Consider the following 26,333-nt stretch of genomic DNA (forward strand, 5'->3'; position numbering starts at 1 on the left):
TCCTTAAACAAAATAGTAAACTTATAAAACAACTTGTCTTTTAGTAGTAAGTTAGCAAACAAAGGCTCCTAATTTAGCTGCTGACATATGCAGTAACATAGTATCATTTGTAATTCTATTATTTTGTCAAATTTATTAAGGACAAGTGGTAGAAAATTAATTATTAATCTACTTGTTCATTTACTGCTATTATCTGCTTTTTTTCGGTTTCAACATGTTCTATCTACACTTCTGTTAAAATGGAATAATCAATTATTATTCTGTTGTTAGATACTCTACATTAGTTTTGGACAATACCACAAATTTGGGTATTAATCCGATACCAAGTCGTTACAGGATCATACACTGGTCATATTCAAAGTCCTCATGTGTCCAGGGACATATTTCCTGAGTTTATAAACATAATATAAATACAATTTTTAAAAAAGAAGATTGTGTGGTGCTAAAAAATATTGATATAATCAGAGTTGTGTTGACTAGATACACTATTGTACTTGGTATCATCACAGTGGACCTTAGGTGTAGATCCATCAATGGCGTTTGTTTATATTGTAGCGTCCTGGAAGAGTTGGTGCTGCTGCAGAGAATTCTGGGAATTTGTTCTGTAGTGTTTATGTTGTGTTGCGGTGAAAATGTTTGTTGGCGTTGTTCATACGACCACCCTTAGTGTGACATGTATGGTTGTTGATTAAGTATCTCCTTCATTCACATGTGAGTCATGTGTTCAAAGTTAAGGCGGTCGTCTAAATGGTTGATCATTCTTCATAGTTTAATCTTGTCTTGGCTTTGTCAATTTCAGACCATTTTAACACGTCCAAAGTCACATCTTCGGGGTGTTGTGGTGTGAAGTGAAGCATATTTAACTATCACTCATCCTACAGGGAGGATTCTTGATATAAATGTACTTGATATTAAGTAAAAAAGTTAAAATACCAATAATTGTCACACACACACACTAGGTGTGGCGAAATTATTCTCTGCATTTGACCCATCACCCTTGATCACCCCCTGGAAGGTGAGGGGAGCAGTGATCAGCAGCGGTGGCCGCGACCGGGAATTATTTTTTAGTTATTTAACCCCCAAATCCAACCCTTGATGCTGAGTGTCAAGCAGAGATCAAATGGGTCCCATTTTTAATAGTCTTTGGTATGACTGAAATCACGACCTACCGATCTCAGGGCACACACTCTAACCTAGGGTTCTCAGACATGCGGCCCAGGGGCCAAATGCGGCCCGCAAGACTAAATTTTGCAGCCCCCAGCTTAATATGAAAGTTTAATGTTAGTGCGGCCCGCAAGTTTTATATGAATGGCACTTGACAGCGTTGTGTTATTTGGGTCCAAAATTGGTCTTTCAATGTTTTGGGTTGCCTACCCCTGCATTAGTGGAAAAGCGGCAAATGAGCGAAAGCGACAGAGACGTTGCCATTGGTCTCTTCCGCGAATGAGATACATGATATTATTTTATATTTTACGGTAATGTGTTAATAATTTCACACATAAGTCGCTCCGGAGTATATGTCGCACCCCCGGCCAAACTATGAAAAAAAGCTGCGACTTACAATCCGAAAAATACGGTACTAAATAAGCAAATGCAGAGATTCGGTAAAATGGCCCAAATCAAAAGAACAGACGGCGTGGCGCAGTGGAAGAGTGGCCGTGCGCAACCCGAGGGTCCCTGGTTCAAATCCCACCTAGTACCAACCTCGTCACGTCCGTTGTGTCCTGAGCAAGACACTTCACCCTTGCTCCTGATGGGTGCTGGTTGGCGCCTTGCATGGCAGCTCCCTCCATCAGTGTGTGAATGTGTGTGTGAATGGGTAAATGTGGAAGTAGTGTCAAAGCGCTTTGAGTACCTTGAAGGTAGAAAAGCGCTATACAAGTACAACCCATTTATTTATTTATTATAACAGAATGGATATAACTTGTGGCTGGATCTACTATTTCACCTTGATATTTTACTTGAGTTTCAAGGATTAAAGCCTCTTTACGTTTAAATGTCAAAACAAGCTTATAAGGCATTAGGTCGGCTAATCCATTCGAGGAGCTGCGAGTCCCTTCATGGCCAGCGAGCAGGGAGGAGCGGGCGTAGAAAGCGGGCGGAGCAATGGCGCGTCTTGCATCAAAGAACAAAGGGAGCTGCGAGGAGAGGTGGGGATGGCGCTTGGCCGTTCACCGCAGCGGGAAGCCATGAAAGGGGTTGGAACAGGAAGGTCGAAGGGTAATGGTCAGCTCGCATTGACACCGGAGCTGCACGAACACACATGTAGAAACGGGCGCTCCATAAATCACTCTCACTACCTGCAGTTTGTGTTGAAAGTACTCCTTCTGTACGCTGCAACATTACATCTTCCACAAATGCTGCACACTTTGTTCCCATCGACTGTTGGCGTGCCGAACACACCTATATAGATATATATATATATATATATATATGTATGACATAAGTTTCATTTACACTGAGCCGAGGCATGGGAGAACAAACGGAGGCAATTTTACGAGCATCCTCTCCTATTTCATCCTTTACTACCTTCTCTTTTTTCATGTAGGTCTCACTCACAAGTCTGCAGTTATAGCCGCAGTAAAACACACATTTTGGAATTGAAGGGTGGGAGCTATCAGCAAGAATGAAGTTGTAACACCGCTGGCCTGTGGGCTCTTGAAAAATATCATACATAATACATGCATCGATGAATGGTATCATTTATGATTTATCGTAATGGTCATGACTCTTTGTTGTAGCAAATCCTCCTGAAAAACCTCTGCAGCGTGTTATTGTTTTTGGTAGCGATGTACCCGGACTACTTTTTACTTCCAATACAATACCCATATTACAGCCTTCAGTATTGCCCGATACCGATATTGAGCTGATTAGACATCAACACGAATTAATGTACAAAACACAAAACCAGTGAAGTTGGCACATTGTGTAGACCCGCGGGCACCAGGTAGCCCGTAAGGACCAGATGAGTAGCCCGTTGGCCAGTTCTACAAATAACTCAAATAGCAGCACTTACCAGTGAGCTGCCTCTATTTTTTAAATGTTATTTATTTACTAGCAAGCTGGTTCCTCTTTGCTCGACATTTTTAAATCTAAGAGAGACAAAACTCAAATATAATTTGAAAATACACAAAAAATATTTTAAAGACTTGGTGTTCACTTGTTTAAATAAATTAATTAATTTGTTTACTTTGCTTGTTATCACTTTCAGAAACACAATTTTAGAGAAAACAATACAACCTTAAAAATTATTTTAGGATTTTTAAACACAAATATCTTTTTACCTTTTAAATTCCTTCCTCTTCTTTCCTGACAATTTAAATCAATGTTCAAGTATTTTTTTTTCATTATTGTAAAGAATAATAAATACATTTTAATTTAATTCTTCATTTTAGCTTCTGTTTTTTCAACAAAGAATATTTGTGAAATATTTCTTCAAACTTATTATTATTAAAATTCCCCAAAAATATTCTGGCAAATCTAGAAAATCTGTCAAATGAAATGTAAATCTTATTTCAAAGTGTTTTGAATTTCTTTAAAAAAAACATGTTCTGGAAAATCTAGAAGAAATAATGATTTGTCTTTGTTAGAAATATAGCTTGGTCCAATTTGTTATATATTCTAAAAAAGTGCAGATTGGATTTTAACCTATTTAAAACATGCCATCAAAATTCTAAAATTAATCTTAATCAGGAAAAATTACTAATGATGTTTCATAATTTTTTTTTTTTTTTTTTCAAAAAGATTCGAATTAGCTAGTTTTTCTATTCATTTTTTTTTGGTTGAAATTTGAATTTTAAAGTGTCAAAATTTTATTTCCATTTTTTTCATGTTTTCTCCTCTTTTAAACTGTTCAATTAAGTGTTTTTTTCATCATTTATTCTCTACAAAAAACCTTGCGTAAAAGGAAAAAAAATGTACGACGGAATGACAGACAGAAATACCAATTTTTTTATATATATAGATTTATTTATTACAGGTAAATTGAGCAAATTGGCTATTTCTGGCAATTTATTTAAGTGTGTATCAAACTGGTAGTCCTTCGCATTAATCAGTACCCAAGAAGTAGCTCTTGGTTTCAAAAAAGTTGGTGACCCCTGGTGTAGATCGTGAATAAAAACAGAATACAATGATTTGCAAATCCTTTTTTAACATATTCAATTGAATAGACTGCAAAGGGACCAGCAGTAGGAAATGGATGGATGGTTGGATAGACTGCAAAGACAAGATACTTAACTTCGAACTGGAAAACTTTGTTCATCAACCGGAAAACGTAATTTCAGGTGCCAAACTAGTACCATAGTTTTCTGTACAGTCAGAGACATCATTTGAAAATGTATTATATTTTACTGCTATAATATAAATATTAATTTACCACTAACAATACAGAGGAAATTCTAAAGCTTTTTTCAAGCAACCGCAAATGTTTTTTACCTCAATACCCTTGCCAGAGGGAAGTATATATATATATATATACATATATATATATATATATATATACATATATATATATATATATATATATACATATATATATATATATATATATATATATATATATATATATATGTATATGTATATATATATATATATATATAAAAATATATATATATATAAATATAGATATATGTATATATATATATATATGTATATATATATATAAAAAACCTAAACACAAAAGAACAAATACCCAGAATCCCATGCATCCCTACTCTTCCGGACTACATCATACACCCCCACTAGCACCAAATCCACCCACCCCCTCCATGCGTCGATTAAGATGGGCGGGGTTGGGGGGGCGGGGTTTGGTGCTAGCGGGGGTGTATAATGCAGCTCAGAAGAGTTAGTGACGTATGGGGTTCTGGGTATTTGTTCTTTTGTGTTTATGTTGTGTTACAGTGCCGATGTTCTCCCGAAATTAGTTTGTCATTCTTGTTTGGTGTGTATTCACAGTGTGGCGCATATTAGTAACAGTGTTAAAGTTGTTTACAACCCTCATGGCAGTTGACTAAGTATGCGTTGCAGTAGCTTTCGTGTGTTAACAGAGGCTGGATATTAAATGTGATCAGTCGGCACGCAGATCGCGTGGTGTAAAAGCGGGCGCGACGACATGTAGAGGAGGTTAAAGGCATTACAATCTCTGCACACGTTTGGGTCGGCAATTTAGCAGCTGAGCCACATCGGAGAGATCAAAGAGCCGCATGCGGCTCCGGAGCCGTGGGTTGCCGACCCTTGGTCTAAAGTCAGGCCCTAAAAAGCATTGACTCTTTCCAATTAATTCCAGGCAAACATACAAAAGAAAGTCATTTCAGTTGATACTAAAAGCTATTTCGTAACTGGGGAGGGGGATCTTGTGGTGAGTTGCCTGGTGACGCTGGTGTCCAGTGGGGGAGGGGGGACGTCCACTGTACCGGGCTTGTCATTCATTCAAATGATGAAAAGCATCCCCAGTCTAAACTAATGAGAACGGGCCTAGAATTTGAGATCAAGCTGGAGGGAGGCCAGTGTAATTTACCATCAAAGAGATAGCATTTAGTGGGGGGAAAAAAGGGTTTCCTGAGCTGTATGGCGATTTAAAGGAGCTACGGGGAGTCCGTCCTACACCAACCCCTGACTGGGAGCTCACACAAATGGCTGTCAAGCTAATAAAAAGTCAAATTTATGGATAGGAGGTAGTGTGGAGTAAGACGGATGCTTCATCCACCAGGAGGGCTATAAAGAGGATTCGGTAATCACAGCAGACATTGCATCGCAGTGGTACAAGTTAGAGCTCTGTTGTAGCAAAGTGTGTAACGCTGCAAATTACCTCTGGAACCACAAAGAGGACGTCGGCATTAACAAACACTAGTTAGGGATCTTTGTCTGCTAATCACTTACTCAAACTCTGGGGCTCAGAAGATTAGCACACATTTTACAGATGAAGGCACACAATTTCACTCAAACTGCTCCAGCGGTATGGCTGCAGAACCCATGGTTACCCCTTAAAGGGGGCCTGTAATGATTTTTGTTTTTTCTGACTTATAAATATGTTTTAATGTATAATGTTGGCGACTCAGATTAAACAATGTCAATGCGTCAAATCCTAGGGGTTAATGCATTCAGGTTTGAGCTTGCACACCGGCTTTTTGGATGCCCCTGATCGTTGTGTGTACCATGTGACATCACAGTGAGGAGGATGTACATAAAGGGTCCTTCTTGGGCACGCTTTATCGGCAAGGATTCTTTCCCTTTGCTGAGCAAGACCGCTAAAGATCGAACTTGTCAACATTGTTTCTTGTTTCTTCCACTTCCGCATAATGTTTAAAATACAATTAATTAACCTATATTAATTGTCTGTTCATCGTGTTGAAACTTAAATATGAGGCGTCGGGGGAACGATTATTAATGATGAAAAATTGTATTTATATGTGATATCGCGATTAATTTTGAGTTATATACATACATACATACATATATATATATATATATATATATATATATATGTGTGTGTGTGTGTGTAAATATATATATGTATATATATATATATATATATGTATATATATATATATATATATATATATATGTGCACATACATATATATATATACATATATATATATATACATATATATATACATATATATACACACATATATATATGCATATATATATATATATATATACATATACATATATATATATATACACACATATACATATATATATATATATATATATATATATATATATATATATATATATATATATATATATATATATATATATATACACATTTGCTCACTGCTCCCCTCACCTCCCGGAGGGTGATCAAGAGTGATGGGTCAAATGCAGAGATATATATATACATTATATATATATATGTATATATCTATACATACATAAATATATATATACACATTATATATTATATATAGATATATATGTATATATATACATATACGTCTACACATATGTATACATATACACATACATACACACACACATATACATATATATATATATATATATACATACATATGTTTATACATATATATATATACATACATACATACATACATATATATGTATATATATATATATATATATGTTTATATGTTAACCAAAAATGTATTTCCGCCTTTAGTCCCTAGACAGGTTGATGTACACATACATTTAAACAACAATATCATTAACAATGAAAAAGGGCAGGATTTGAAGGTGACTGGAAAAAAATGTCGTTACTCTTCAAGATACATATTTAACAGTTTACATTTTTAAAAGATAAATTCTGATATTTTTATGGGGGTGTTGTCGTGGACTGTTCCAATTATAATGTGGGAACGTTTCCATAAACAAAACATCTTGTATGCAGATTGAAGATACGGCTTATAAATTTGACTGTGGACCAAGTTCAAGCAAAATTTAAACCAAAGCATACCCAATACAAAGATCAAAATCATGGTTGGTCCCCTTTCATGACAAACAGCGAACAAGAAATATTGTGTTCTATAATCTTCATCCTTATAGTTGAAAGGTAAAAAAATTGAAAAAAATAAAATTAAAAGTCAAATAGTTATATATTGCAAAGTACTGGTTCATGTTCTAATCGAAAAATAACTGCAAAAACTTCATAATCCTTTTTAATTGGTCTCTTTGTCTTAATGAAACTCCTGGAATCAAATTACTTTTTTTCACAATAGTCTAATTGATTGAGATGTGTGAGATAGAACAGGTTGAAAACAACGACTCGCAAGTTTTTCAGTGTTCTTGTTCACAAACATCTTATCTCTAACAGGCAAAAAAAAAAAACATATCTGAAGCTTATCTTCAGGGGGTGCCGCAGGGAGGAGGGAGGAAAACAAGATTCATATTTATTTGCGCATAAAGGTCATTTGAGGTTCTCATACATGTAGGTATATTGAATTATTTCATTTAAAAGAATACTAAACTCTTCATTTTTACCAGTGATTAAGAACTGTAGAGTCTGTCCACTATTTTAGTGTAATACATGAGCTGATACATCCCAATGCAAAAAAAAATGACCATGGTTTTTCCACCTTATTCAGTCGTTAATTGGCCAGTTTAAAACTTGATATGATTATTGCAAGCTTTTGAGCAGCAGTGTTGCTTCAAGCAGAACATTGAGGCAAACAAAGCAGCACTGAGACCCTCCGCATGACAGCTCGGTAATACTATGTTGGCAGGAAGCAGCAGTACAGTAGGTGAGCATCAGATAACCCATTACAACCATATTAAAATATGTAAATTACTTACTTCATAGCTTGTCTATTTTGATGCACCAGGATACCACAAAGCCTGGTATTAGGCTAAAATGTGATCAAAACAGTACCGTATTTTTCGGATTATAAATCGATCTGGAGTATACGTCGCACCGGTTGAAAATGCATAATAGAGAAGGAAAAAAACATATTTTTATTGGTTGACGTGTGTGTGACGATTGCTGGCACTTTCTTCGTCTCTTCCGCGAATGAGCTAAATAATATTATTTAATATTTTTCGGTAATGTGTTAATAATTTCACACATAGGTCGCTCCGGAGTATATGTCGCACCCCCGGCCAAACTATGAAAAAAACTGTGACTTGTAGTCCGAAAAATACGGTATTTGAATTAAAATGTACTCTGTATATATAATTTGGCAGGCACATAGACCTGTAAATCCCACTTAATCTGATGATTGCATAATGTCTACGTTATGCACTTACACTAATTCATATGGCCCAAATCCTAGAAGGATCTCACGTGAGAGGAAGAGGGGCAGGGACTAATCATTTTGCAATGCAGTCTGCTGGAAATTAAGAAAAGTGACACTCGACAAAGCAACGCTGTGGTAGAAGTCGGAAATGCCACAAAACACATGTGAAGATATTCAACACTACTGGCCGTTAGAGTAGAGAGTGCAGTCCCCCCAATGTGTCACGTTTCATGTGTCAGGTACATTGCAATGAATGAGGCTGTATGAATCCCCTTACTACTGTACATTAAACCTGGTTATGTTTAAATGTTCCTCAATAAATACTCAAATGTTATATTTTGGGTCTGTTAGTGCTTGAGTTGATTATTCATTTATTGTGTCAGAATCTTAAATTAATTAAATTGTCAAAATAGTGCTGTTATGAAAAAAAAAATATATATATACACTGTAGAAGACTGTCAAGAGGATATATCACAAAATACAAAAATGTAATTCAGGACACAATAAATCCGACAATTGAGCAGCCTCTTGGACTAGCTTTTTCAACTTTCCAGAGTTATATATATATATATATATATATATATATATATATATATATATATATATATATATGGCAAATCAAAACTTGAGTAATAAGTAATAAGACAAAAAGACTTACTGGCTGCTTGTATCCGCGCCTTTCGGCTCACTACCAACCCAAAAGAATTCTGGGCCACACACTCGTAGTCGCCTTCATCAGACGAGTTGTCAGACTTGGTCTTCAGGAAGTGGCCAATTAGGAGGGAGCCGTTGATGAAGGTGGTGTGACACTGGTCCTGAGTTAAAAGAACGCCGTTGTGCCTCCATTGTGTTGTGATAGGGGGGATGCCGTTCACCTGGCAGTGGAGCATGAGGGGCTGCTGCTGCACCGCGATGATGTCACTGGGCTCCAGGGTGAAGGAGAGCTCTGCATCGGATGACACACCTGCAGGAACACACATAGATCACAAAGTTGTTTTTTGAGTAGCCTGACTAAAAGAGACAAACTGCAATAGCTCGAGGTGAAACTTTCTTTTTTTTTTGCCACTGCAATGTTTCCAATATGTGCTTTTATTTGTGGCAGCGCAAGTAAAAAAAAGTTAATTCTATATATATATATATATATATATATAGGTGTGGGAAAAATCACGAGACTACATCGTCTCTACAGAACTGTTTCATGAGGGGTTCCTTCAATCATCAGGAGATTTTTATGTGATTTATATATAAATATATATATATATATATATGTATATATATATGTATATATACACACACTCATATTCACTTTATACATATACATATGTATAAATACATACATATATAAACATATATACATATGTTACATACATATATACACATACATATATGTATACATACACATATTCATTTATTTATGTTATGATCCGCTGCCCGGGTCATATTTTGATTTAGGTTTTTGAGTCTTTTTGTGTTTTCTGTTTGTATTGGACTCTTTCGGTTCCTGGTTGTACGTCCTTGTTTAGTCTCTCACCATAGATACGCATTAATTTAACCTGCCCCTTGCTTTTGACGCGCTCCTGTTTTCTGATTGCTGTCCTTATTTAAGCCTGCCTTTTCCGTTCATTCAGCCTTGCTTCCTAGTTTGTGGACGACTCTGATTCTGAGCCTGTATTCCTGTTCGCAACCAGCTAGCTTCCACGCTAAGTCTTTTGTTATTTCTCTAGCTCCCATGCTAGCTTTTTTGTTTTTTTCTAGCTCCCATGCTAGTTCTGTTCGTTTTGACTAATTCTGTTTTTATTTATTAACAAATCATTTTACTCTTACCTTCACGCTATGTCCGAGCCCGACTGCATCCAAGAGAACGAACCCGCATCACGATGCCACGCAATCGTCACAATTGTTATATTATATTAGGTGGTAGAATCACAGCGCACAGGAACTACGCCTGGTGAGACGCAGGAGGAGCCAGGCCCGGAGTCACCCCACAGTGCCCGGAGCCTCCAGGTGATGCAACCACCAGAAGCACACAGGACATCAGAACATCGTCGGGTAAAGTGGCCCCAAGCTAGCAAGGAGAAAGAGTGGCTCCAGTTTGATGAAGATGCTAATACCATCTTGGAAACAACAGCCAAAGGGGACGCTGATCGACGCCTCAAGACGATGACCACGATCATCATCAGCCTCGCTGCAGAGAGGTTTGGACTTGAGGAGAAGCGGGCAGCGAAGCCCCCCTACATCATGAACAATAGAGCGAGTAAAATCCATCAGCTCAGGCAGGAACTGAAGTGTTTAAGACAGCAGTTCAAGGTTGCACGTGAAGAGGATAGGGGGCCTCTTGCGGAACTACGTTGTATAATCCGCAAGAAGCTAATAACCTTGAGGAGAGCGGAGTGGCATAGGAGGAGGAGGAAGGAAAGGTCCAGGAGGAGAGCTGCCTTTCTGGCGAATCCCTTTGGAGTCACAAAACAGCTGCTAGGACAGAAGCGAAGCGGTAGACTGGCCTGCTCCAAAGCTGAGGTCGACCACCACCTCAAGCAAATTTACAGCGATGGATGCAGAGAACAAGACCTAGGCCCCTGCAGGTCCTTGATCAATCCACCAACACCAACGCTTGACTTCGATGGGAAAGAGCCCGGCTGGAAGGAAATCCAGGAGGTGGTCCGCAGGGCAAGGACGAGCTCTGCTCCAGGGCCCAGTGGAGTACCTTATAAGGTCTATAAGAACTGTCCAAGACTACTCCACAGACTCTGGAGAATCTTGAAGGTGATCTGGAGGAGGGGCAAGGTAGCAGACCAGTGGAGACAGGCAGAGGGTGTGTGGATCCCAAAGGAGGAGAAGTCTAAGAACATCAATCAGTTCCGAACCATCTCGTTGCTGAGTGTTGAAGGGAAGATCTTCTTCAGCCTCATGGCCAGGCGACTGACAGACTACCTCCTGAAGAACTCCTACATTGATACATCGGTCCAGAAAGGAGGGATCCCAGAGGTATCTGGATGTCTGGAGCACACAGGCGTGGTCACTCAGCTCATCAGGGAAGCCAGGGAGAATAAGGGGGACCTGGCTGTTCTGTGGCTGGACCTCGAAAATGCCTATGGATCCATACCCCACAAGCTGGTCGAAGAGGCACTGAATCGGCATCACATTCCAAAGAAGTTCAGAGACCTCATTCTGGACTACTATGCCAACTTCCATCTAAGAGTCTCCTCCGGAAAAACGACCTCCGACTGGCACAGGCTTGAAAAGGGGATCATCACTGGCTGTACGATCTCAGTCATCCTCTTTGCGCTCGCCATGAACATGCTGGTGAAGTCTGCGGAAGTTCAGTGCAGAGGTCCCCTCTCCAGGTCTGGAGTCCGGCAGCCACCCATCCGAGCCTTCATGGACGACCTGACAGTGACCATTACATCCGTCCCAGGTTGCAGGTGGATCTTGAATGGCCTTCAGGAGGTGATTTCCTGGGCTCGCATGAACTTCAAGCCGGCCAAGTCGAGGGTCCTAGTGCTAAAGAAAGGAAAGGTTACTGGCAAGTTCTGCTTCTCACTTGGCACCACCAAAATACCATCACTCACCGAGGAACCTGTGAAGAGCTTGGGAAAGGTGTTTAATTGCAGCCTGAGAGACGCAGCCTCCACAAGATCGACCAACCAAGACCTGGAGACCTGGCTGACCGTGGTGGATAAGTCTGGCCTTCCTGGCAAGTTCAAGGCCTGGATTTACCAGCACGGGATTCTCCCTCGGATCCTCTGGCCCCTCATGGTGTACGAAGTCCCCATTTCAACGGTGGAAGGCTTTGAGATGAGGGTCAGTAGGTTCCTGCGCAGGTGGCTAGGACTGCCGCGAAGCCTGAGCAGCATTGCTCTATACGGGCATAACAACAAACTGAAGCTCCCCATCAGCAGCCTGAGCGAGGAGTTCATGGTGACACGGTCCAGGGAGCTCCTACAGTATCGGGAGTCCAGTGACCCAAAGGTTGCACAGGCTGGGATTGAAGTCAGGACGGGGCGGAAGTGGAGAGCTGTCGAGGCTGTGGATGTTGCAGAGGCAAGGCTACGGCAAAAGGTTTTGGTGGGAACAGTGGCACAGGGGAGATCTGGCTTAGGTAGCAGAAGAACACCTCGCTATGATAAGGCGCAGGGGAAAGAGAAGAGGTCACTGATCCTCGAGGAAGTGCGAGCAGAAGTTGAGGAAAGGCGAGCCTGCCAGATGGCGGGAATGCGGCAACAGGGCGCCTGGACGAGATGGGAACAAGTATCAGAGCGTAAGGTCACATGGACCGAGCTCTGGAAAGCCGAACCCCATCGAATAAAGTTCTTGATCCAGGCGGTCTACGATGTGCTGCCAAGTCCATCCAACCTCTTCACCTGGGGAAAGGTGGAGACACCAGGGTGCCCCCTCTGCCAGAGGAGAGGAACCTTGGAGCACATCCTAAGCTGTTGTCCAAAAGCCCTGGGTGAAGGGCGGTACCGCTGGCGACATGACCAGGTCCTGAAGGCCATAGCTGATGCCATCTGCAGGGGAGTCAGTCACAGCAAGAGCCTCCGCCCAGTGAAGAGTACTGCTTTCATCAGAGCTGGGGAGACGTCAACACCGGCTGCCCGGAACACCTCGTCTGGCCTGTTGGCAACAGCACGCGACTGGGAGCTGTCAGTTGATCTGGGAAAGCAGTTGAAGTTCCCTGACGTGGTTGCTAAAACAACACTAAGGCCAGATATTGTGCTCACCTCAGTGGCCTCCAAGCAGGTAATCCTCTTGGAGCTCACAGTGCCTTGGGAGGACCGTATGGAGGAGGCCAATGAGAGGAAGAGTGCAAAGTACTCTCAGCTTGTGGAGGAGTGTCGGAGCAATGGGTGGCGAGCGATGTGCCGGCCGGTTGAAGTGGGGTGTCGAGGGTTTGTGGGCAAATCTCTCTGCAGGGCCTACAGAATGCTTGGCATCACAGGGGCCAGCCAGCAAAGGGCCATGAAGTTAGTCACAGATGCAGCAGAAGTGGCATCAAGGTGGCTGTGGATCAGGAGGGGAGAGGCGTGGCATGTAGGGCAGTAGCGCTACCTGGACACAGGCTGGGGCCTGATCAACCCTGGCTGGGTCGCCTAGGGGAGGGGGTCTGATTGTTGAAAGACCCGAAACCCCCTGTGATCCTAGGTTACATCACTGAGGATGTGTCCAGTTGCACCATTGGTGTATTTAAAAAGTTTATATATATATATATATATATATATATATATATATATATATATATATATATATATATATATATATATATATATATATATATATATATATATGTATAATGAGCAACCATGGCAACCAAAACAAACTCAGAGGTGCACAAACAGGAACTAAAGGAGTCCAAAACTAAGAAAACACAAAACATGATCCGGACCACGGATAATGAAAGTATCCAATCAGAATTCAGCTCGCTTATGTTGCCATGCTGTACCAAATCTGCCAGATGCCTTCAGAATCAATAATGTAAGCGTCCATGCACTGAAAGCGAACAGGGGTATACAGTTGATAGACGGTTGCCGTAGCCAAACAGAACACGAGTTGTTGTCAGTAAGGCCTTCTTGATGGCCTCACGTTGAACGTGACATTTACGCGTCCTGTGATTGGACACTCACCTGGACCGTTAGCAGATGAATTTGAGAACACATAAAAATGATAGACAGTTGCGATAGCAATCAGATCTCAAGTTTTTGACAGTAGTGTCAGGCTTGGACTATGACTTGGATTGTTTCTCCGATGCAAAGGGAAATTGTCACAAGCCAGGCGAGAATGTAAGTACATTTTTATTTATCAAACACTATAATTTACAAAAAGGCAAACAAATGGCGAGCACAATGGCGGAGAACAAACTTGACTACTGAAAACAAATGACTAGCACAAAGACATGACTATGAACGAAAAAATCAAAATACATTAACTGTGGCATAAAACAAACCAAAAACTTACGTGGCATGGACAGAAATAATAAACAGCATGGCTTGGCATGAATCGGGTTGAGAGATATGTAAAGTCGCCAGGCTGACCACCTGGCAACTACAGGTTTAAATAATGAACATGGTAATTACATACAGGTGTGAGAACTGAGGACAGGGGCGTGACATGAGGGCAAGGAGAAAATCAATGAGTTGGCATGGTAACAAAGAAAACAAGGAAGTGCAGGAACAGGAACCGAGTGTCCAAAAAATAAAACCAAACATGACAAAAACAAAACCTGATCCCATGGGCTTGACACGTATCTGTTCTGTTACAACTAAAACATGTAAACTCCATCCATGCATCCATTTTCTACCGCTTATTCCCTTGGTCTTGTTGTCAAAGTGTGTAATGCTTGTCATTTAATTAACATTGCTACATGTGTATTTGCCGCCATGATGTGGTCAGAGCAGTTAATATATCTCTGAGACGTGTGTACTTTGAATCAAACTTTATTGACAGGAAGTTGCATAAGCCAAGCAGAGAAATTTACAGTATATGTTTTAATTGCTGATGCGTTTAAATTGATTTTTAAATGCGCCAGAAAAAAACCCGTTCTGTATATTGTGGATGTGATTCTATGCCCAGTACGGGTGTAAATGTGTTCCTGTATAGTATTTATCCAGCAATGATTATGTGGTGACGTTACTGATGGTATTTTGAGAGGTAATCATTGCAGTCGGAAATCACTGAAAGCCCAGGTGGGAAACGCACAGCCCGCCACTGATAATAGGTAATGGCAAGCTTAGTAACTCTGCTTCTAAATTCAGCTCAAAACTAACGGGGTCCTCATTTATAAAGAATGCTGCGCACAAAAAAAGTTGCGTCAACAGGGGTTAAATGTATATATATATTTTTCACTGTCGGTATTAGTACGAACAATTCAAAAGGCTGCATGTGATCACAGGCAAACTTTAATGAAGCTCGAACTTTTTCCGAGGGGGGGGGGATCGCATGACAACGCGCGGATCGCTTCCCCAAGATGCAGACAGACCTCCGGAGGAAGCGTGCAGGTAGGACAACTATTTGTTTTCCATATTTCAGGAAATAATATAGGAAAGTAGGGGCTGGGTGCTATGGCATTTTTTCAAAATCGCGATATTTTTAGACCATATAGCAATGCATGGTTGATATCTCGATATTTTCCCTTTGCCTTGAAATAACACTTGATACATATAATCACAGCAGTATGATGATTCTATGTGTCTACATTAAAATATTCTTCTTCATATGCTCATTTTAAACTTTCATGCAGAATAGGAAATCACAATTAAAAAAATCACTATTTTTTTATATGGGGTGTTGATGTGGAAATGTTTGCCTCGACAGTTTGACGTTGTGGGCGTGTGGCACCGAATGGAGACCTTGACATGCGGAGTATGCACTCTTCATTCTCTAGCAAGTGATTTTTCAAATGATGGTACATATTAGCAGTAATGCTACTTTTTATTGCATCGTTTTTTCCCCACATTTGACAAATTACGGTTTTCTGTTCGACATATTGAGGCCAAACCACTGACAGACGATGGACCCCCTGCTGTTTTTCTTGGGAATTAATTCTTCCTCCATTTGTTACCAGATTCGCACCTTCTTTCTCTCGTATTACCACTCGTATTACCCATTCCGCTACCTCTCTGCTCCGCGAGGGCGTATACGTATGTGACGTATGACGTGACAGTATGTGACGTATGTAAGAAGGTGCGCTTGCTGTCTGTGAGAAGGAGAGACAAAAAAGAGCAAGGAGAGCCTGTAGTGTAATGCCCGCAGCTAAAAGCAACTGTGTGAGAACGTATACTTGAATATCACGATATAGTAATTTTCTAATACGCACAGAGACAAACTCGCGATATATCGAGTATATCGACATATCGCCCAGCCCTACAGGAAAGCGTGCCGATAGCACGGATACGGGTTTACCATGAATTGATTAACGTGGACCCCGACTTAAACAAGTTGAAAAACTTATTCGGGTGTTACCATTTAGTGGTCAATTGTACGGAATATGTACTGAACTGTGCAATCTACTAATAAAAGTATCAATCAATCAATCAAAATGGCATTTCAGTCCAGCTTTTGATATGGACCTACTCGCATGTCTATGAAGGTTCTAATTCATCCAGGTCATTGTCATCTCAGGGCATTCAATCGATCGCAACTTTTGTGTCACGATCGGGGCGCATGGTGATGCGGGTTTTGTTCTCCCAAGATGCAAAAGGACGAATCCGGACAAGACTTGCAGGTAACGACATGATTTATTAGAATAATAACACAAAACTGGTACAAAACAGAAAACATACCGACTGGATGAGGTGCCAAGCGCACTGGAAGCTAAGGCTAACACTTAGCACAGACTGTGACCACTAGCAGGGGATAGGAGACAAGAACAAACTTACGTGGCAAAGAACAAAGAAGCCAGACGGACTGACTGGAAAAGGCAGGCTTAAATAATAATGTCAGTGTTGACAAACAGGTGAAAGTAATAAGTTAGTATGGTAACCAACTCAGAGGTGTATAAACAGGAACTAAAAGGAGTCCAAGACTAACAGAAAAACACAAGTGACCCGAAAACCCAAACAAAATATGATCCGGGCAGCGGATCATAACATTTTGGTGTATAAATATTTGGGGGTTTGGCACCAGCCTCTGGACTAGATCTGACCAATATAAGTCTATGAGCATAAACTGATGAAGCCTACCTGGATGAGCGGCGAAACGTCTTCCAAGACAAAACAAGCAGTCCGGTCCCGACCGATTGGCTCTACTCGCATCTTTCAGTATTTTAACAAAATTGTTCATTTGATCTGAGTCATTCTTGGTTATTAATCAGGTACTGCAGTAGCATGTAGCCTCGGTAATCAAATCCACATTGACCTTTGCATGCAAACAAACAGGAAGTATGCATGTGTGGCATACAACTAATGGCAATGAAACACTTTGAGTGGGTTACAGTACCTCAGAGCTAAAGTCATTATAGTTTGAACCCAGCCAATGCATGTCCACTCTTGAACTACACATGGACCCAAACCTACAGATAACCTGGAATATGTGTACTAAAATAGCTGAAACGTTCAGTCAGGAATATTTGATTTTTCCTAAAAAAAAACATCATATCCCTGGAATATCGTTTGAGGTAAGGATTTCCTTTCCATAACACAGCTAAAATACCTTACTTGTGATATCTCAGTGGCCACAGATGGGCTGGCAACAATAAATAAGGAATGTAAACAGCCTAAACTGACTCGGTTCTATAAAAGAGGAGCTTAACCGTCTTAACGGGCTCTCTGGGTATCGTGTTTCAGCTGCTGATGGACTAAGCACTACCAGTCTCTGCCCCCAGGCCCTGGAATCTGGAGGGGAGGGGATAGGGCTGGTGGAGGGGGTGGGGTTGGGGGGCACACGGGTCAGAACAGAGAACCTTCACAGCCGCAAAACCCTTTCAATTTGTTTGAGAGAAGAAAACTGACTGAGCGGCGAGCGCGACGATCTCATAAAGACTTCAGAATATTACACTTGCTCCTTTTCTCTACCCTCCTATTTCCCTCTCAAGTACAGAAAGGCGAAGGACCAGAGGATCAGAGACACATCAGTGCTGCCACTTGTGAAAAACAAGGGGGTGGTAGCAGAAATCGTTAACCCTTAGCTGGCAGGTGCAGATTCTGCTGTGCTCTTTAAGAAAATGATGCTCCAGACACTGAGGTGTAGTTTCCTCTCCCCACTATCACAGTGGAAGCAGCCAGTGGGAACAAAAATCCACTACAGCCTGCCCTCCATAAATGACACTCTGAAGGAAATCGGTACCTCAGTTTTTGTTAGAAATCGTTTTGAAAGGTCGGGTGAAGACAGAATCGTATTAAAACCTAGGCATTTTTTCCTCATGAGAAAGAATATACCGTAGTACAGGCCTGGGCAATTATTTGGACTCGGGGGCAAAATTCTGAGAAAAAAATGTGTCTGGGGCCCGGTATATTTATTTTAAGGAACACTAATACAAAACCTCACAATAATGTCCTATTGAATGCTAAAACGTTAAAAAACGGAATGGAATTTTACATTTTCTACTGAATGAGACACCCAGAATGTACATTCAAATAAAGAATGTGGGATTTACAATATTAACTATGATGGATAAAACGCTGAATATTCACAACATATGAACGTCACACCCCCTCTCCATCCACATATTTTACAAACAAGCGAAATGCAACACAAATGCAAACAAACAGTGAAATACGAAGGAAGGGTAAAAAAACACATACATTCTGGTACTGTATATCTCATGTATTACTAAGCTTTAAAACTTTACTGTAAAAATCTCCTTCCACGTCTGTCCCTGACACCCACATTTTAGGCTTTTGGAAACACTCCCCACCCACACTGCTTGTTGCTTGTCTGAGCTGCTGTGATTTACATTACCATAGTAACTAATTAGATGACCATAGTAAATAATTACATAACCATAGTAACTCATTAGATGACCATAGTAACTCATTAGATGACCATAGTAACTAATTAGATGACCATAGTCACTCATTAGAGGGCCATAGTAAGTAATTAGATGACTATAGTAACTAATTAGATGACCATAGTAATTCATTAGAGGGCCATAGTAACTCATTAGATGACCATAGTAACTAATTAGATGACCATAGTAACTAATTAGATGACCATAGTCACTCATTAGAGGGCCATAGTAAGTAATTAGATGACTATAGTAACTAATTAGATGACCATAGTAATTCATTAGAGGGCCATAGTAACTCATTAGATGACCATAGTAACTAATGAGATGACCATAGTAACTAATTAGATGACCATAGTAACTCATTAGATGACCATAGTCATTCATTAGAGGGCCATAGTAAGTAATTAGATGACTATAGTAACTAATTAGATGACCAAAGTAACTAATTAGATGACCATAGTAACTAATTAGATGACCATAGTAACTAATGAGATGACCATAGTAACTAATTAGATGACCATAGTAACTAATTAGATGACCATAGTCACTAATTAGATGACCATAGTAACTCATTAGAGGGCCATAGTAACTCATTGGATTACCATAGTAACTCATTAGAGGGCCATAGTAACTCATTAGATGACCATATTAACTCATTAGATGACCATAGTAACTAATTAGATGACCATAGTAACTAATGATATGACCATAGTAACTAATTAGATGACCATAGTAACTATTAGATGACCATAGTAACTAATGAGATGACATTAGTAACTCATTAGATGACCATAGTAACTCATTGGATGACCATAGTAACTAATTAGATGACCATAGTCATTAATTAGAGGGCCATAGTAAGTAATTAGATGACTAGTAACTAATTAGATGACCATAGTAACTCATTAGAGGGCCATATTAACTCATTAGATGACCATAGTAACTAATTAGATGACCATAGTAACTAATGAGATGACCATAGTAACTAATTAGATGACCATAGTAACTCATTAGATGACCATAGTAACTAATTAGATGACCATAGTAACTCTTTAGAGGGCCATAGTAACAAATTAGATGACCATAGTAACTCATTAGAGGGCCATAGTAACTAATTAGATGACCATAGTCACTCATTAGATGACCATAGTAACTCATTAGATGACCATAGTAACTCATTAAATGACCATAGTAACTAATTAGATGACCATAGTAACTCATTAAATGACCATAGTAACTCATTAAATGACCATAGTAACTCATTAGATGACCATAGTAACTCATTAGATGACCATAGTAACTCATTAAATGACCATAGTAACTCATTAGATGACCATAGTAACTAATTAGATGACCATAGTAACTCATTAAATGACTATAGTAACTCATTAGATGACCATAGTAACTCATTAGATGACCATAGTAACTCATTAAATGACCATAGTAACTCATTAGATGACCATAGTAACAAATTAGATGACCATAGTAACTCATTAGAGGGCCATAGTAACTCATTAGATTACCATAGTAACTCATTAGAGGGCCATAGTAACTCATTAGATGACCATAGTAACTCATTAAATGACCATAGTAACTCATTAGATGACCATAGTAACTAATTAGATGACCATAGTAACTAATGATATGACCATAGTAACTAATTAGATGACCATAGTAACTATTAGATGACAATAGGAACTCATTAGATGACCATAGTAACTCATAGGAGGGCCATAGTAACTCATTAGATGACCATAGTAACTAATTAGATGACCATAGTAACTAATTAGAGGGTAAAAGTAACTAATTAGATGACCATAGTACCTCATTAGAGGGCCATATTAACTAATTAGATGACCATAGTAACTAATTATAAGACCATAGTAACTCATTAGAGGGCCATAGTAACGAATTAGATGACCATAGTAACTCATTAGAGGGCCATAGTAACTCATTAGATGACCATAGTAACTCATTAGATGACCATAGTAACTCATTAGAGGGCCATAGTAACTCATTAGATGACCATAGTAACTCATTAGAGGGCCATAGTAACTCATTAGATGACCATAGTAACTCATTAGATGACCATAGTAACTCATTAAATGACCATAGTAACTCATTAGATGACCATAGTAACTAATTAGATAACCATAGTAACTAATGATATGACCATAGTAACTAATTAGATGACCATAGTAACTATTAGATGACCATAGGAACTCATTAGATGACCAAAGTAACTCATAGGAGGGCCATAGTAACTCATTAGATGACCATAGTAACTCATTAAATGACCATAGTAACTCATTAGATGGCCATAGTAACTCATTAGATGACCATAGTAACTAATGATATGACCACAGTAACTAATTAGATGACCATAGTAACTATTAGATGACCATAGTAACTAATTAGATGCCCATAGTAACTAATTAGATGCCCATAGTAACTAATTAGATGACCATAGTATCTCATTAGAGGGCCATAGTAACTAATTAGATCACCATAGTAACTAATTAAATGACCATAGTAACTCATTAGAGGGCCATAGTAACTCATTACATGACCTAGTAACTCAATCAATCAATGTTTATTTATATAGCCCCAAATCACAAATGTCTCAAAGGACTGCACAAATCATTACGACTACAACATCCTCGGAAGAACCCACAAAAGGGCAAGGAAAACTCACACCCAGTGGGCAGGGAGAATTCACATTCAGTGGGAAGCCAGTGACAATGCTGACTATGAGAAACCTTGGAGAGGACCTCAGATGTGGGCAACCCCCCCCCTCTAGGGGACCGAAAGCAATGGATGTCGAGCGGGTCCAACATGATACTGTGAAAGTTCAATCCATAGTGGCTCCAAGACAGCAGTGAGAGTCCCGTCCACAGGAAACCATCTCAAGCGGATCAGCAGCGTAGAGATGTCCCCAACCGATACAGGCGAGCGGTCCATCCTGGGTCCCGACGAGCGGTCCATCCTGGGTCTCGACTCTGGACAGTCAGTACTTCATCCATGGTCATCGGACCGGACCCCCTCCACAAGGGAGGGGGGGACATAGGAGAAAGAAAAGAAGCGGCAGATCAACTGGTCTAAAAAGGAGGTCTATTTAAAGGCTAGAGTATACAGATGAGTTTTAAGATGAGACTTAAATGCTTCTACTGATGCTAATTAGATGACCATAGTAACTCATTAGAGGGCCATAGTAACTAATTAGATGACCATAGTAACTAATTAGATGACCGTAGTAACTCATTAGATGACCATAGTAACTCATTAGATGACCATAGTAACTCATTAGAGGGCCATATTAACTCATTAGAGGGCCATAGTAACTTATTAGAGGGCCATAGTAACTAATTAGATGACCATAGTAACTCATTAGAGGGCCATAGTAACTCATCAGATGACCATAGTAACTAATTAGATGACCATAGTAACTCATTAGATGACCATAGTAACCAATGAGATGACCATAGTAACTAATTAGATGACCATAGTAACTAATTATATGACCATAGTAACTCATTAGAGGGCCATAGTAACTCATTAGAGGAACATACTAACTAATTAGATGACCATAGTAACTCATTAGATGACCATAGTAACTCATTAGATGACCATAGTAACTCATTAGATTAGTATGTCCGGCGGGCCAGATTGAAAATCTTAACGGGCTGCATGTGGCCCCCGGGCCTTAATTTGTCCAGGGCTGCCGTTGTCCCTCAATTTACGAAGTTAATTGGTCCTGTGACGGTGCTCTTAACTCAAAACACTTGGATGTAAAATCAACGTCTCTCATTGAAGTTAATTGAAACTTAATTGGTGCAAAACTGCACAATTTTAATGTGTGAAAAAGAATAACAGATATTTTAGATAATGAATAGTGTAAAAAAAAACATTACAATAGAATGCACTACTAACACTAATAACAGTAGTTTTATGAAGACATTTATTAACTTTATATGTAAAGTCACAGGTGTTGTGCACTAAAAAAACACATATATTTCCCTCATGCTTCATTCTTGCACACTTTCTTGTGTTGGACAGCAGAAAGCAACGTTGATGAATGAGTGGCAATGATGACAGAGACTGCTGATAAGATGTGTTGTCTGGGAGCAAGAGTGAAAAGGTCAAGGGAACTTATTTCCAAGAAAACGCTGAGTCATACAAAAGATGCAATTAGGTTGAGGTCATCAATAAGTAAAGGTCATCTGTGTAGGCAGAGATGAGCGACAGAAAAGTGATATAACTGTGCCAACAGAAGCAAACGTTTAGTGATGGATAAATACATATATATATATATATATATATATATATATATATATATATATATATATATATATATATATATATATATATATATATATATATATATATATATATATATATATATGTAGGTGTGGGAAAAAATCACAAGACTACTTCATCTCTACAGATCTGTTTCATGAGGGGTTCCCTCAATCATCAGGAGATTTTAATGGAAGCATTCACATACAATGGTTTATATAGAGCACAGAGTGGGTGGGTACAAGCAGGCGTAGGGTGTGGTGATTGGCTCATGTGTTACCTAGGAGGTGTTTCCGTCTATGGCGGCATGTTGAAATGATTTCACTGCGCTTGTTGAGAGATGATAGATCTGGATGATATATAATAAACAGTTTCTCTTTTAAGCATAGGTTGCATCTTTTATTACCACTGTTGTAAGGTGTGCTGGATGCAAGAATTTGCCATGTTATTGAATATTCAACATTATTGTCTTTGAAGTTCCAAATGTGTTTGCTGAGTTCTGTAGAATTCTGCAAAGTCTGGTTTCTAAAGGAGGCGTTGTGTTTATTCCATCTTGTTTTGAACGCTCCTTCGGTTAATCCTACGTACGTGTCGGATGTGTTAATGTCCTTGCGTATTACCTTTGCTTGGTAAACGACTGATGTCTGTAAGCACCTTCCGTTGAGAGGGCAATCAGGTTTCTTGCGACAGTTACATTCATTATTGGTTTCAGAGTCGTTTAGTCTGGGGGTAGGCAGTCCTTTTGCAATTGCTTTGTTGTGGTTTGAAATGATTTGTTGCATGTTATTCATACAGCTGTAGCTCAATTTAATGTTGTTCTTGTTGAATATTTTTCTTAGGGTGTTGCCTTTGGGGAAGTGTTTGTCGATCAGAGTGAGGAACTTGCGGCCGATGTTGGTTGAGACGTCTGCTGAATGGCGGATTGTACCAGATGATGTTGTTTCGTTTTCTGCTCTTTTTTGTTTGGTTTCCTGGGGTGGGTTCATAGGTGAGGGTGAAGTTGTATCCGCTTTCATCAAGTGCTTTCTGGTATGGGGGGGTTGCTTGGTCGAATTCAGCTTTGCTGGATGACAGCATCGAAAGTCTTTTATTAATTCCGGTAGGTATTCTTTTCGTGGTGGTGGGTGGGTGGTTGCTGTCGTGGTGCACGTATTGGAGTGTTGTGTTGGGTTTCGTGAATGGTTGGTAGCTATTATTTCTCAGGTTGAAAGTGACGTAGAGGAAGTTGACGGTTTGCTTGTTGGCTTCAATCGTGATCCGTAGGCCGTTTTCTTTGAAGATTTGGCATATGCGCTTCTTGGTGTTCTCGCTGCTCCTTGGCGAGGCGCGGCACACTGCCAGTCCGTCATCACGGTAAATACCAAGGTTCAGGTTGAGGCTAGCAAGCTGGGAGAGGAGGAAACTCCCAACGAGTTCGCACGTTTCTGCGCCGTCAAAACTCCCCATAGTAACGTCAAATGTTGAATTGTTCTTTTTTTGCCATGGTGTACTGTTGTGGATGAGTATGGAGTTCTTTGCGTGGATGATGATGTTTCTTTCGTTGCCTGTGATTGAGTCGTAGTCCGAGGTGAAGTTTAGTGCTTGGGTCAGTAGGTCTTGCGTGATGGAAGGGTAAAATTCTTCGATGTCGAAGGAGATAAAGTTGTGTTGTTGTTTGTCTTGGATGTTGTTGAACCATTTGATTACTGCTGCTGTATTTCTCCATTGGTTGAGTGGTGTTTTGTCCTTGATTTTTGCGTTGATTCTGTCCAGGGTTATTTTGCTGATTTTTCCTATTTCGGATTTAGTTGGGTTTATTAGTCGGCATGTTGGGTTATTTGCGAAGTTGGGTTTGTGGTCCTTCAATGTGATGAAGGCTTCTTTGTTGGCTGTGGCGTCCACCCTGTCCTCAATGTCCAGTTCGGTTGCGATCCGCTTGTTTTCCAGGTGGATGTTCTGTAAAGTGTTGGGTTGCGCTTTTTTGTATGATTTGGTGATGCTTTTGTCCAGTAAAGAGTTATGTTCTGGTATGTCCATTCTGTAGAAGTTTGTGGTTTTATCGGCGGCTATGATGAGGTTACTTACTTTCTTGATGCGCTCCGTGTCATTTTTCAGCTTGGTGAGGAATGGGTTGCGGGCTGGCTTAAATTTGACTGATTGTATCATTTTGAGCATGTCGTTCTCAAAGTCCTTTAATTCCTTGACTGTGGGTGGGTTCTTGGTAGATTTGAATCCGTAAGTTTCCTTTTGCGTTCCTTTTGTTTCAGGGTGGAGGAAAAAGTGTGCTTTCCACCGCATCCTTCTTAGGAAGTGTTCCGTCTTTTCTATGAGTCTTTGCTTGTAGTCCTTCTGCGCGGGTATGGGAATGTTCTTCGTGGAGTAGTCGATGCTGAACTTTTCCATTTCGGATCGTCGTACAGTGCTCAACAAATGTCAATTTGGAGCGGAATATGTCTTGATTGGATTATCCAGAGAATAGTGCTCGATACCGTGGTAGAGCGCAATATGTAGGTGTGGGAAAAGATCACAAGACTACTTCAAGGCGTAGGCCTGCTTGTACCCACCCACTCTGTGCTCTATATAAACCATTGTATGTGAATGCTTCCATTAAAATCTCCTGATGATTGAGGGAACCCCTCATGAAACAGATCTGTAGAGATGAAGTAGTCTTGTGATTTTTTTTTCCCACACCTACATATTGCGCTCTACCACGGTATCGAGCACTATTCTCTGGATAATCCAATCAAGACATATATATATATATATATATATATATATATATATATATATATATATATATATATATATATATATATAATCCAATCAAGACATATATATATATATATATATATATATATATATATATATATATATATATATATATGTCTCGATTGGATTAAGTAGTCTTGTGATTTTTTTTCCCAC

The 26,333-nt window shown here is 39.7% G+C and overlaps 1 protein-coding gene across 1 annotated transcript in view; it reads right to left on the bottom strand.

Moving 5' to 3' along the window:
* The window catches only part of igdcc3 (immunoglobulin superfamily, DCC subclass, member 3), a 287,501-nt gene that overhangs the window by 235,531 nt on the left and 25,637 nt on the right, over positions 1-26,333 (bottom strand). Inside the window, exon 2 of the mRNA XM_061887046.1 lies at positions 9,351-9,656. Coding sequence (XP_061743030.1) covers positions 9,351-9,656 — 306 coding nt within the window. The remainder of the gene's footprint in view (positions 1-9,350; positions 9,657-26,333) is intronic.

The sequence above is a fragment of the Nerophis ophidion genome, linkage group LG25 (genome assembly GCF_033978795.1).
Source record: "Nerophis ophidion isolate RoL-2023_Sa linkage group LG25, RoL_Noph_v1.0, whole genome shotgun sequence".
NCBI classification, from domain to species: Eukaryota; Metazoa; Chordata; class Actinopteri; order Syngnathiformes; family Syngnathidae; genus Nerophis; species Nerophis ophidion.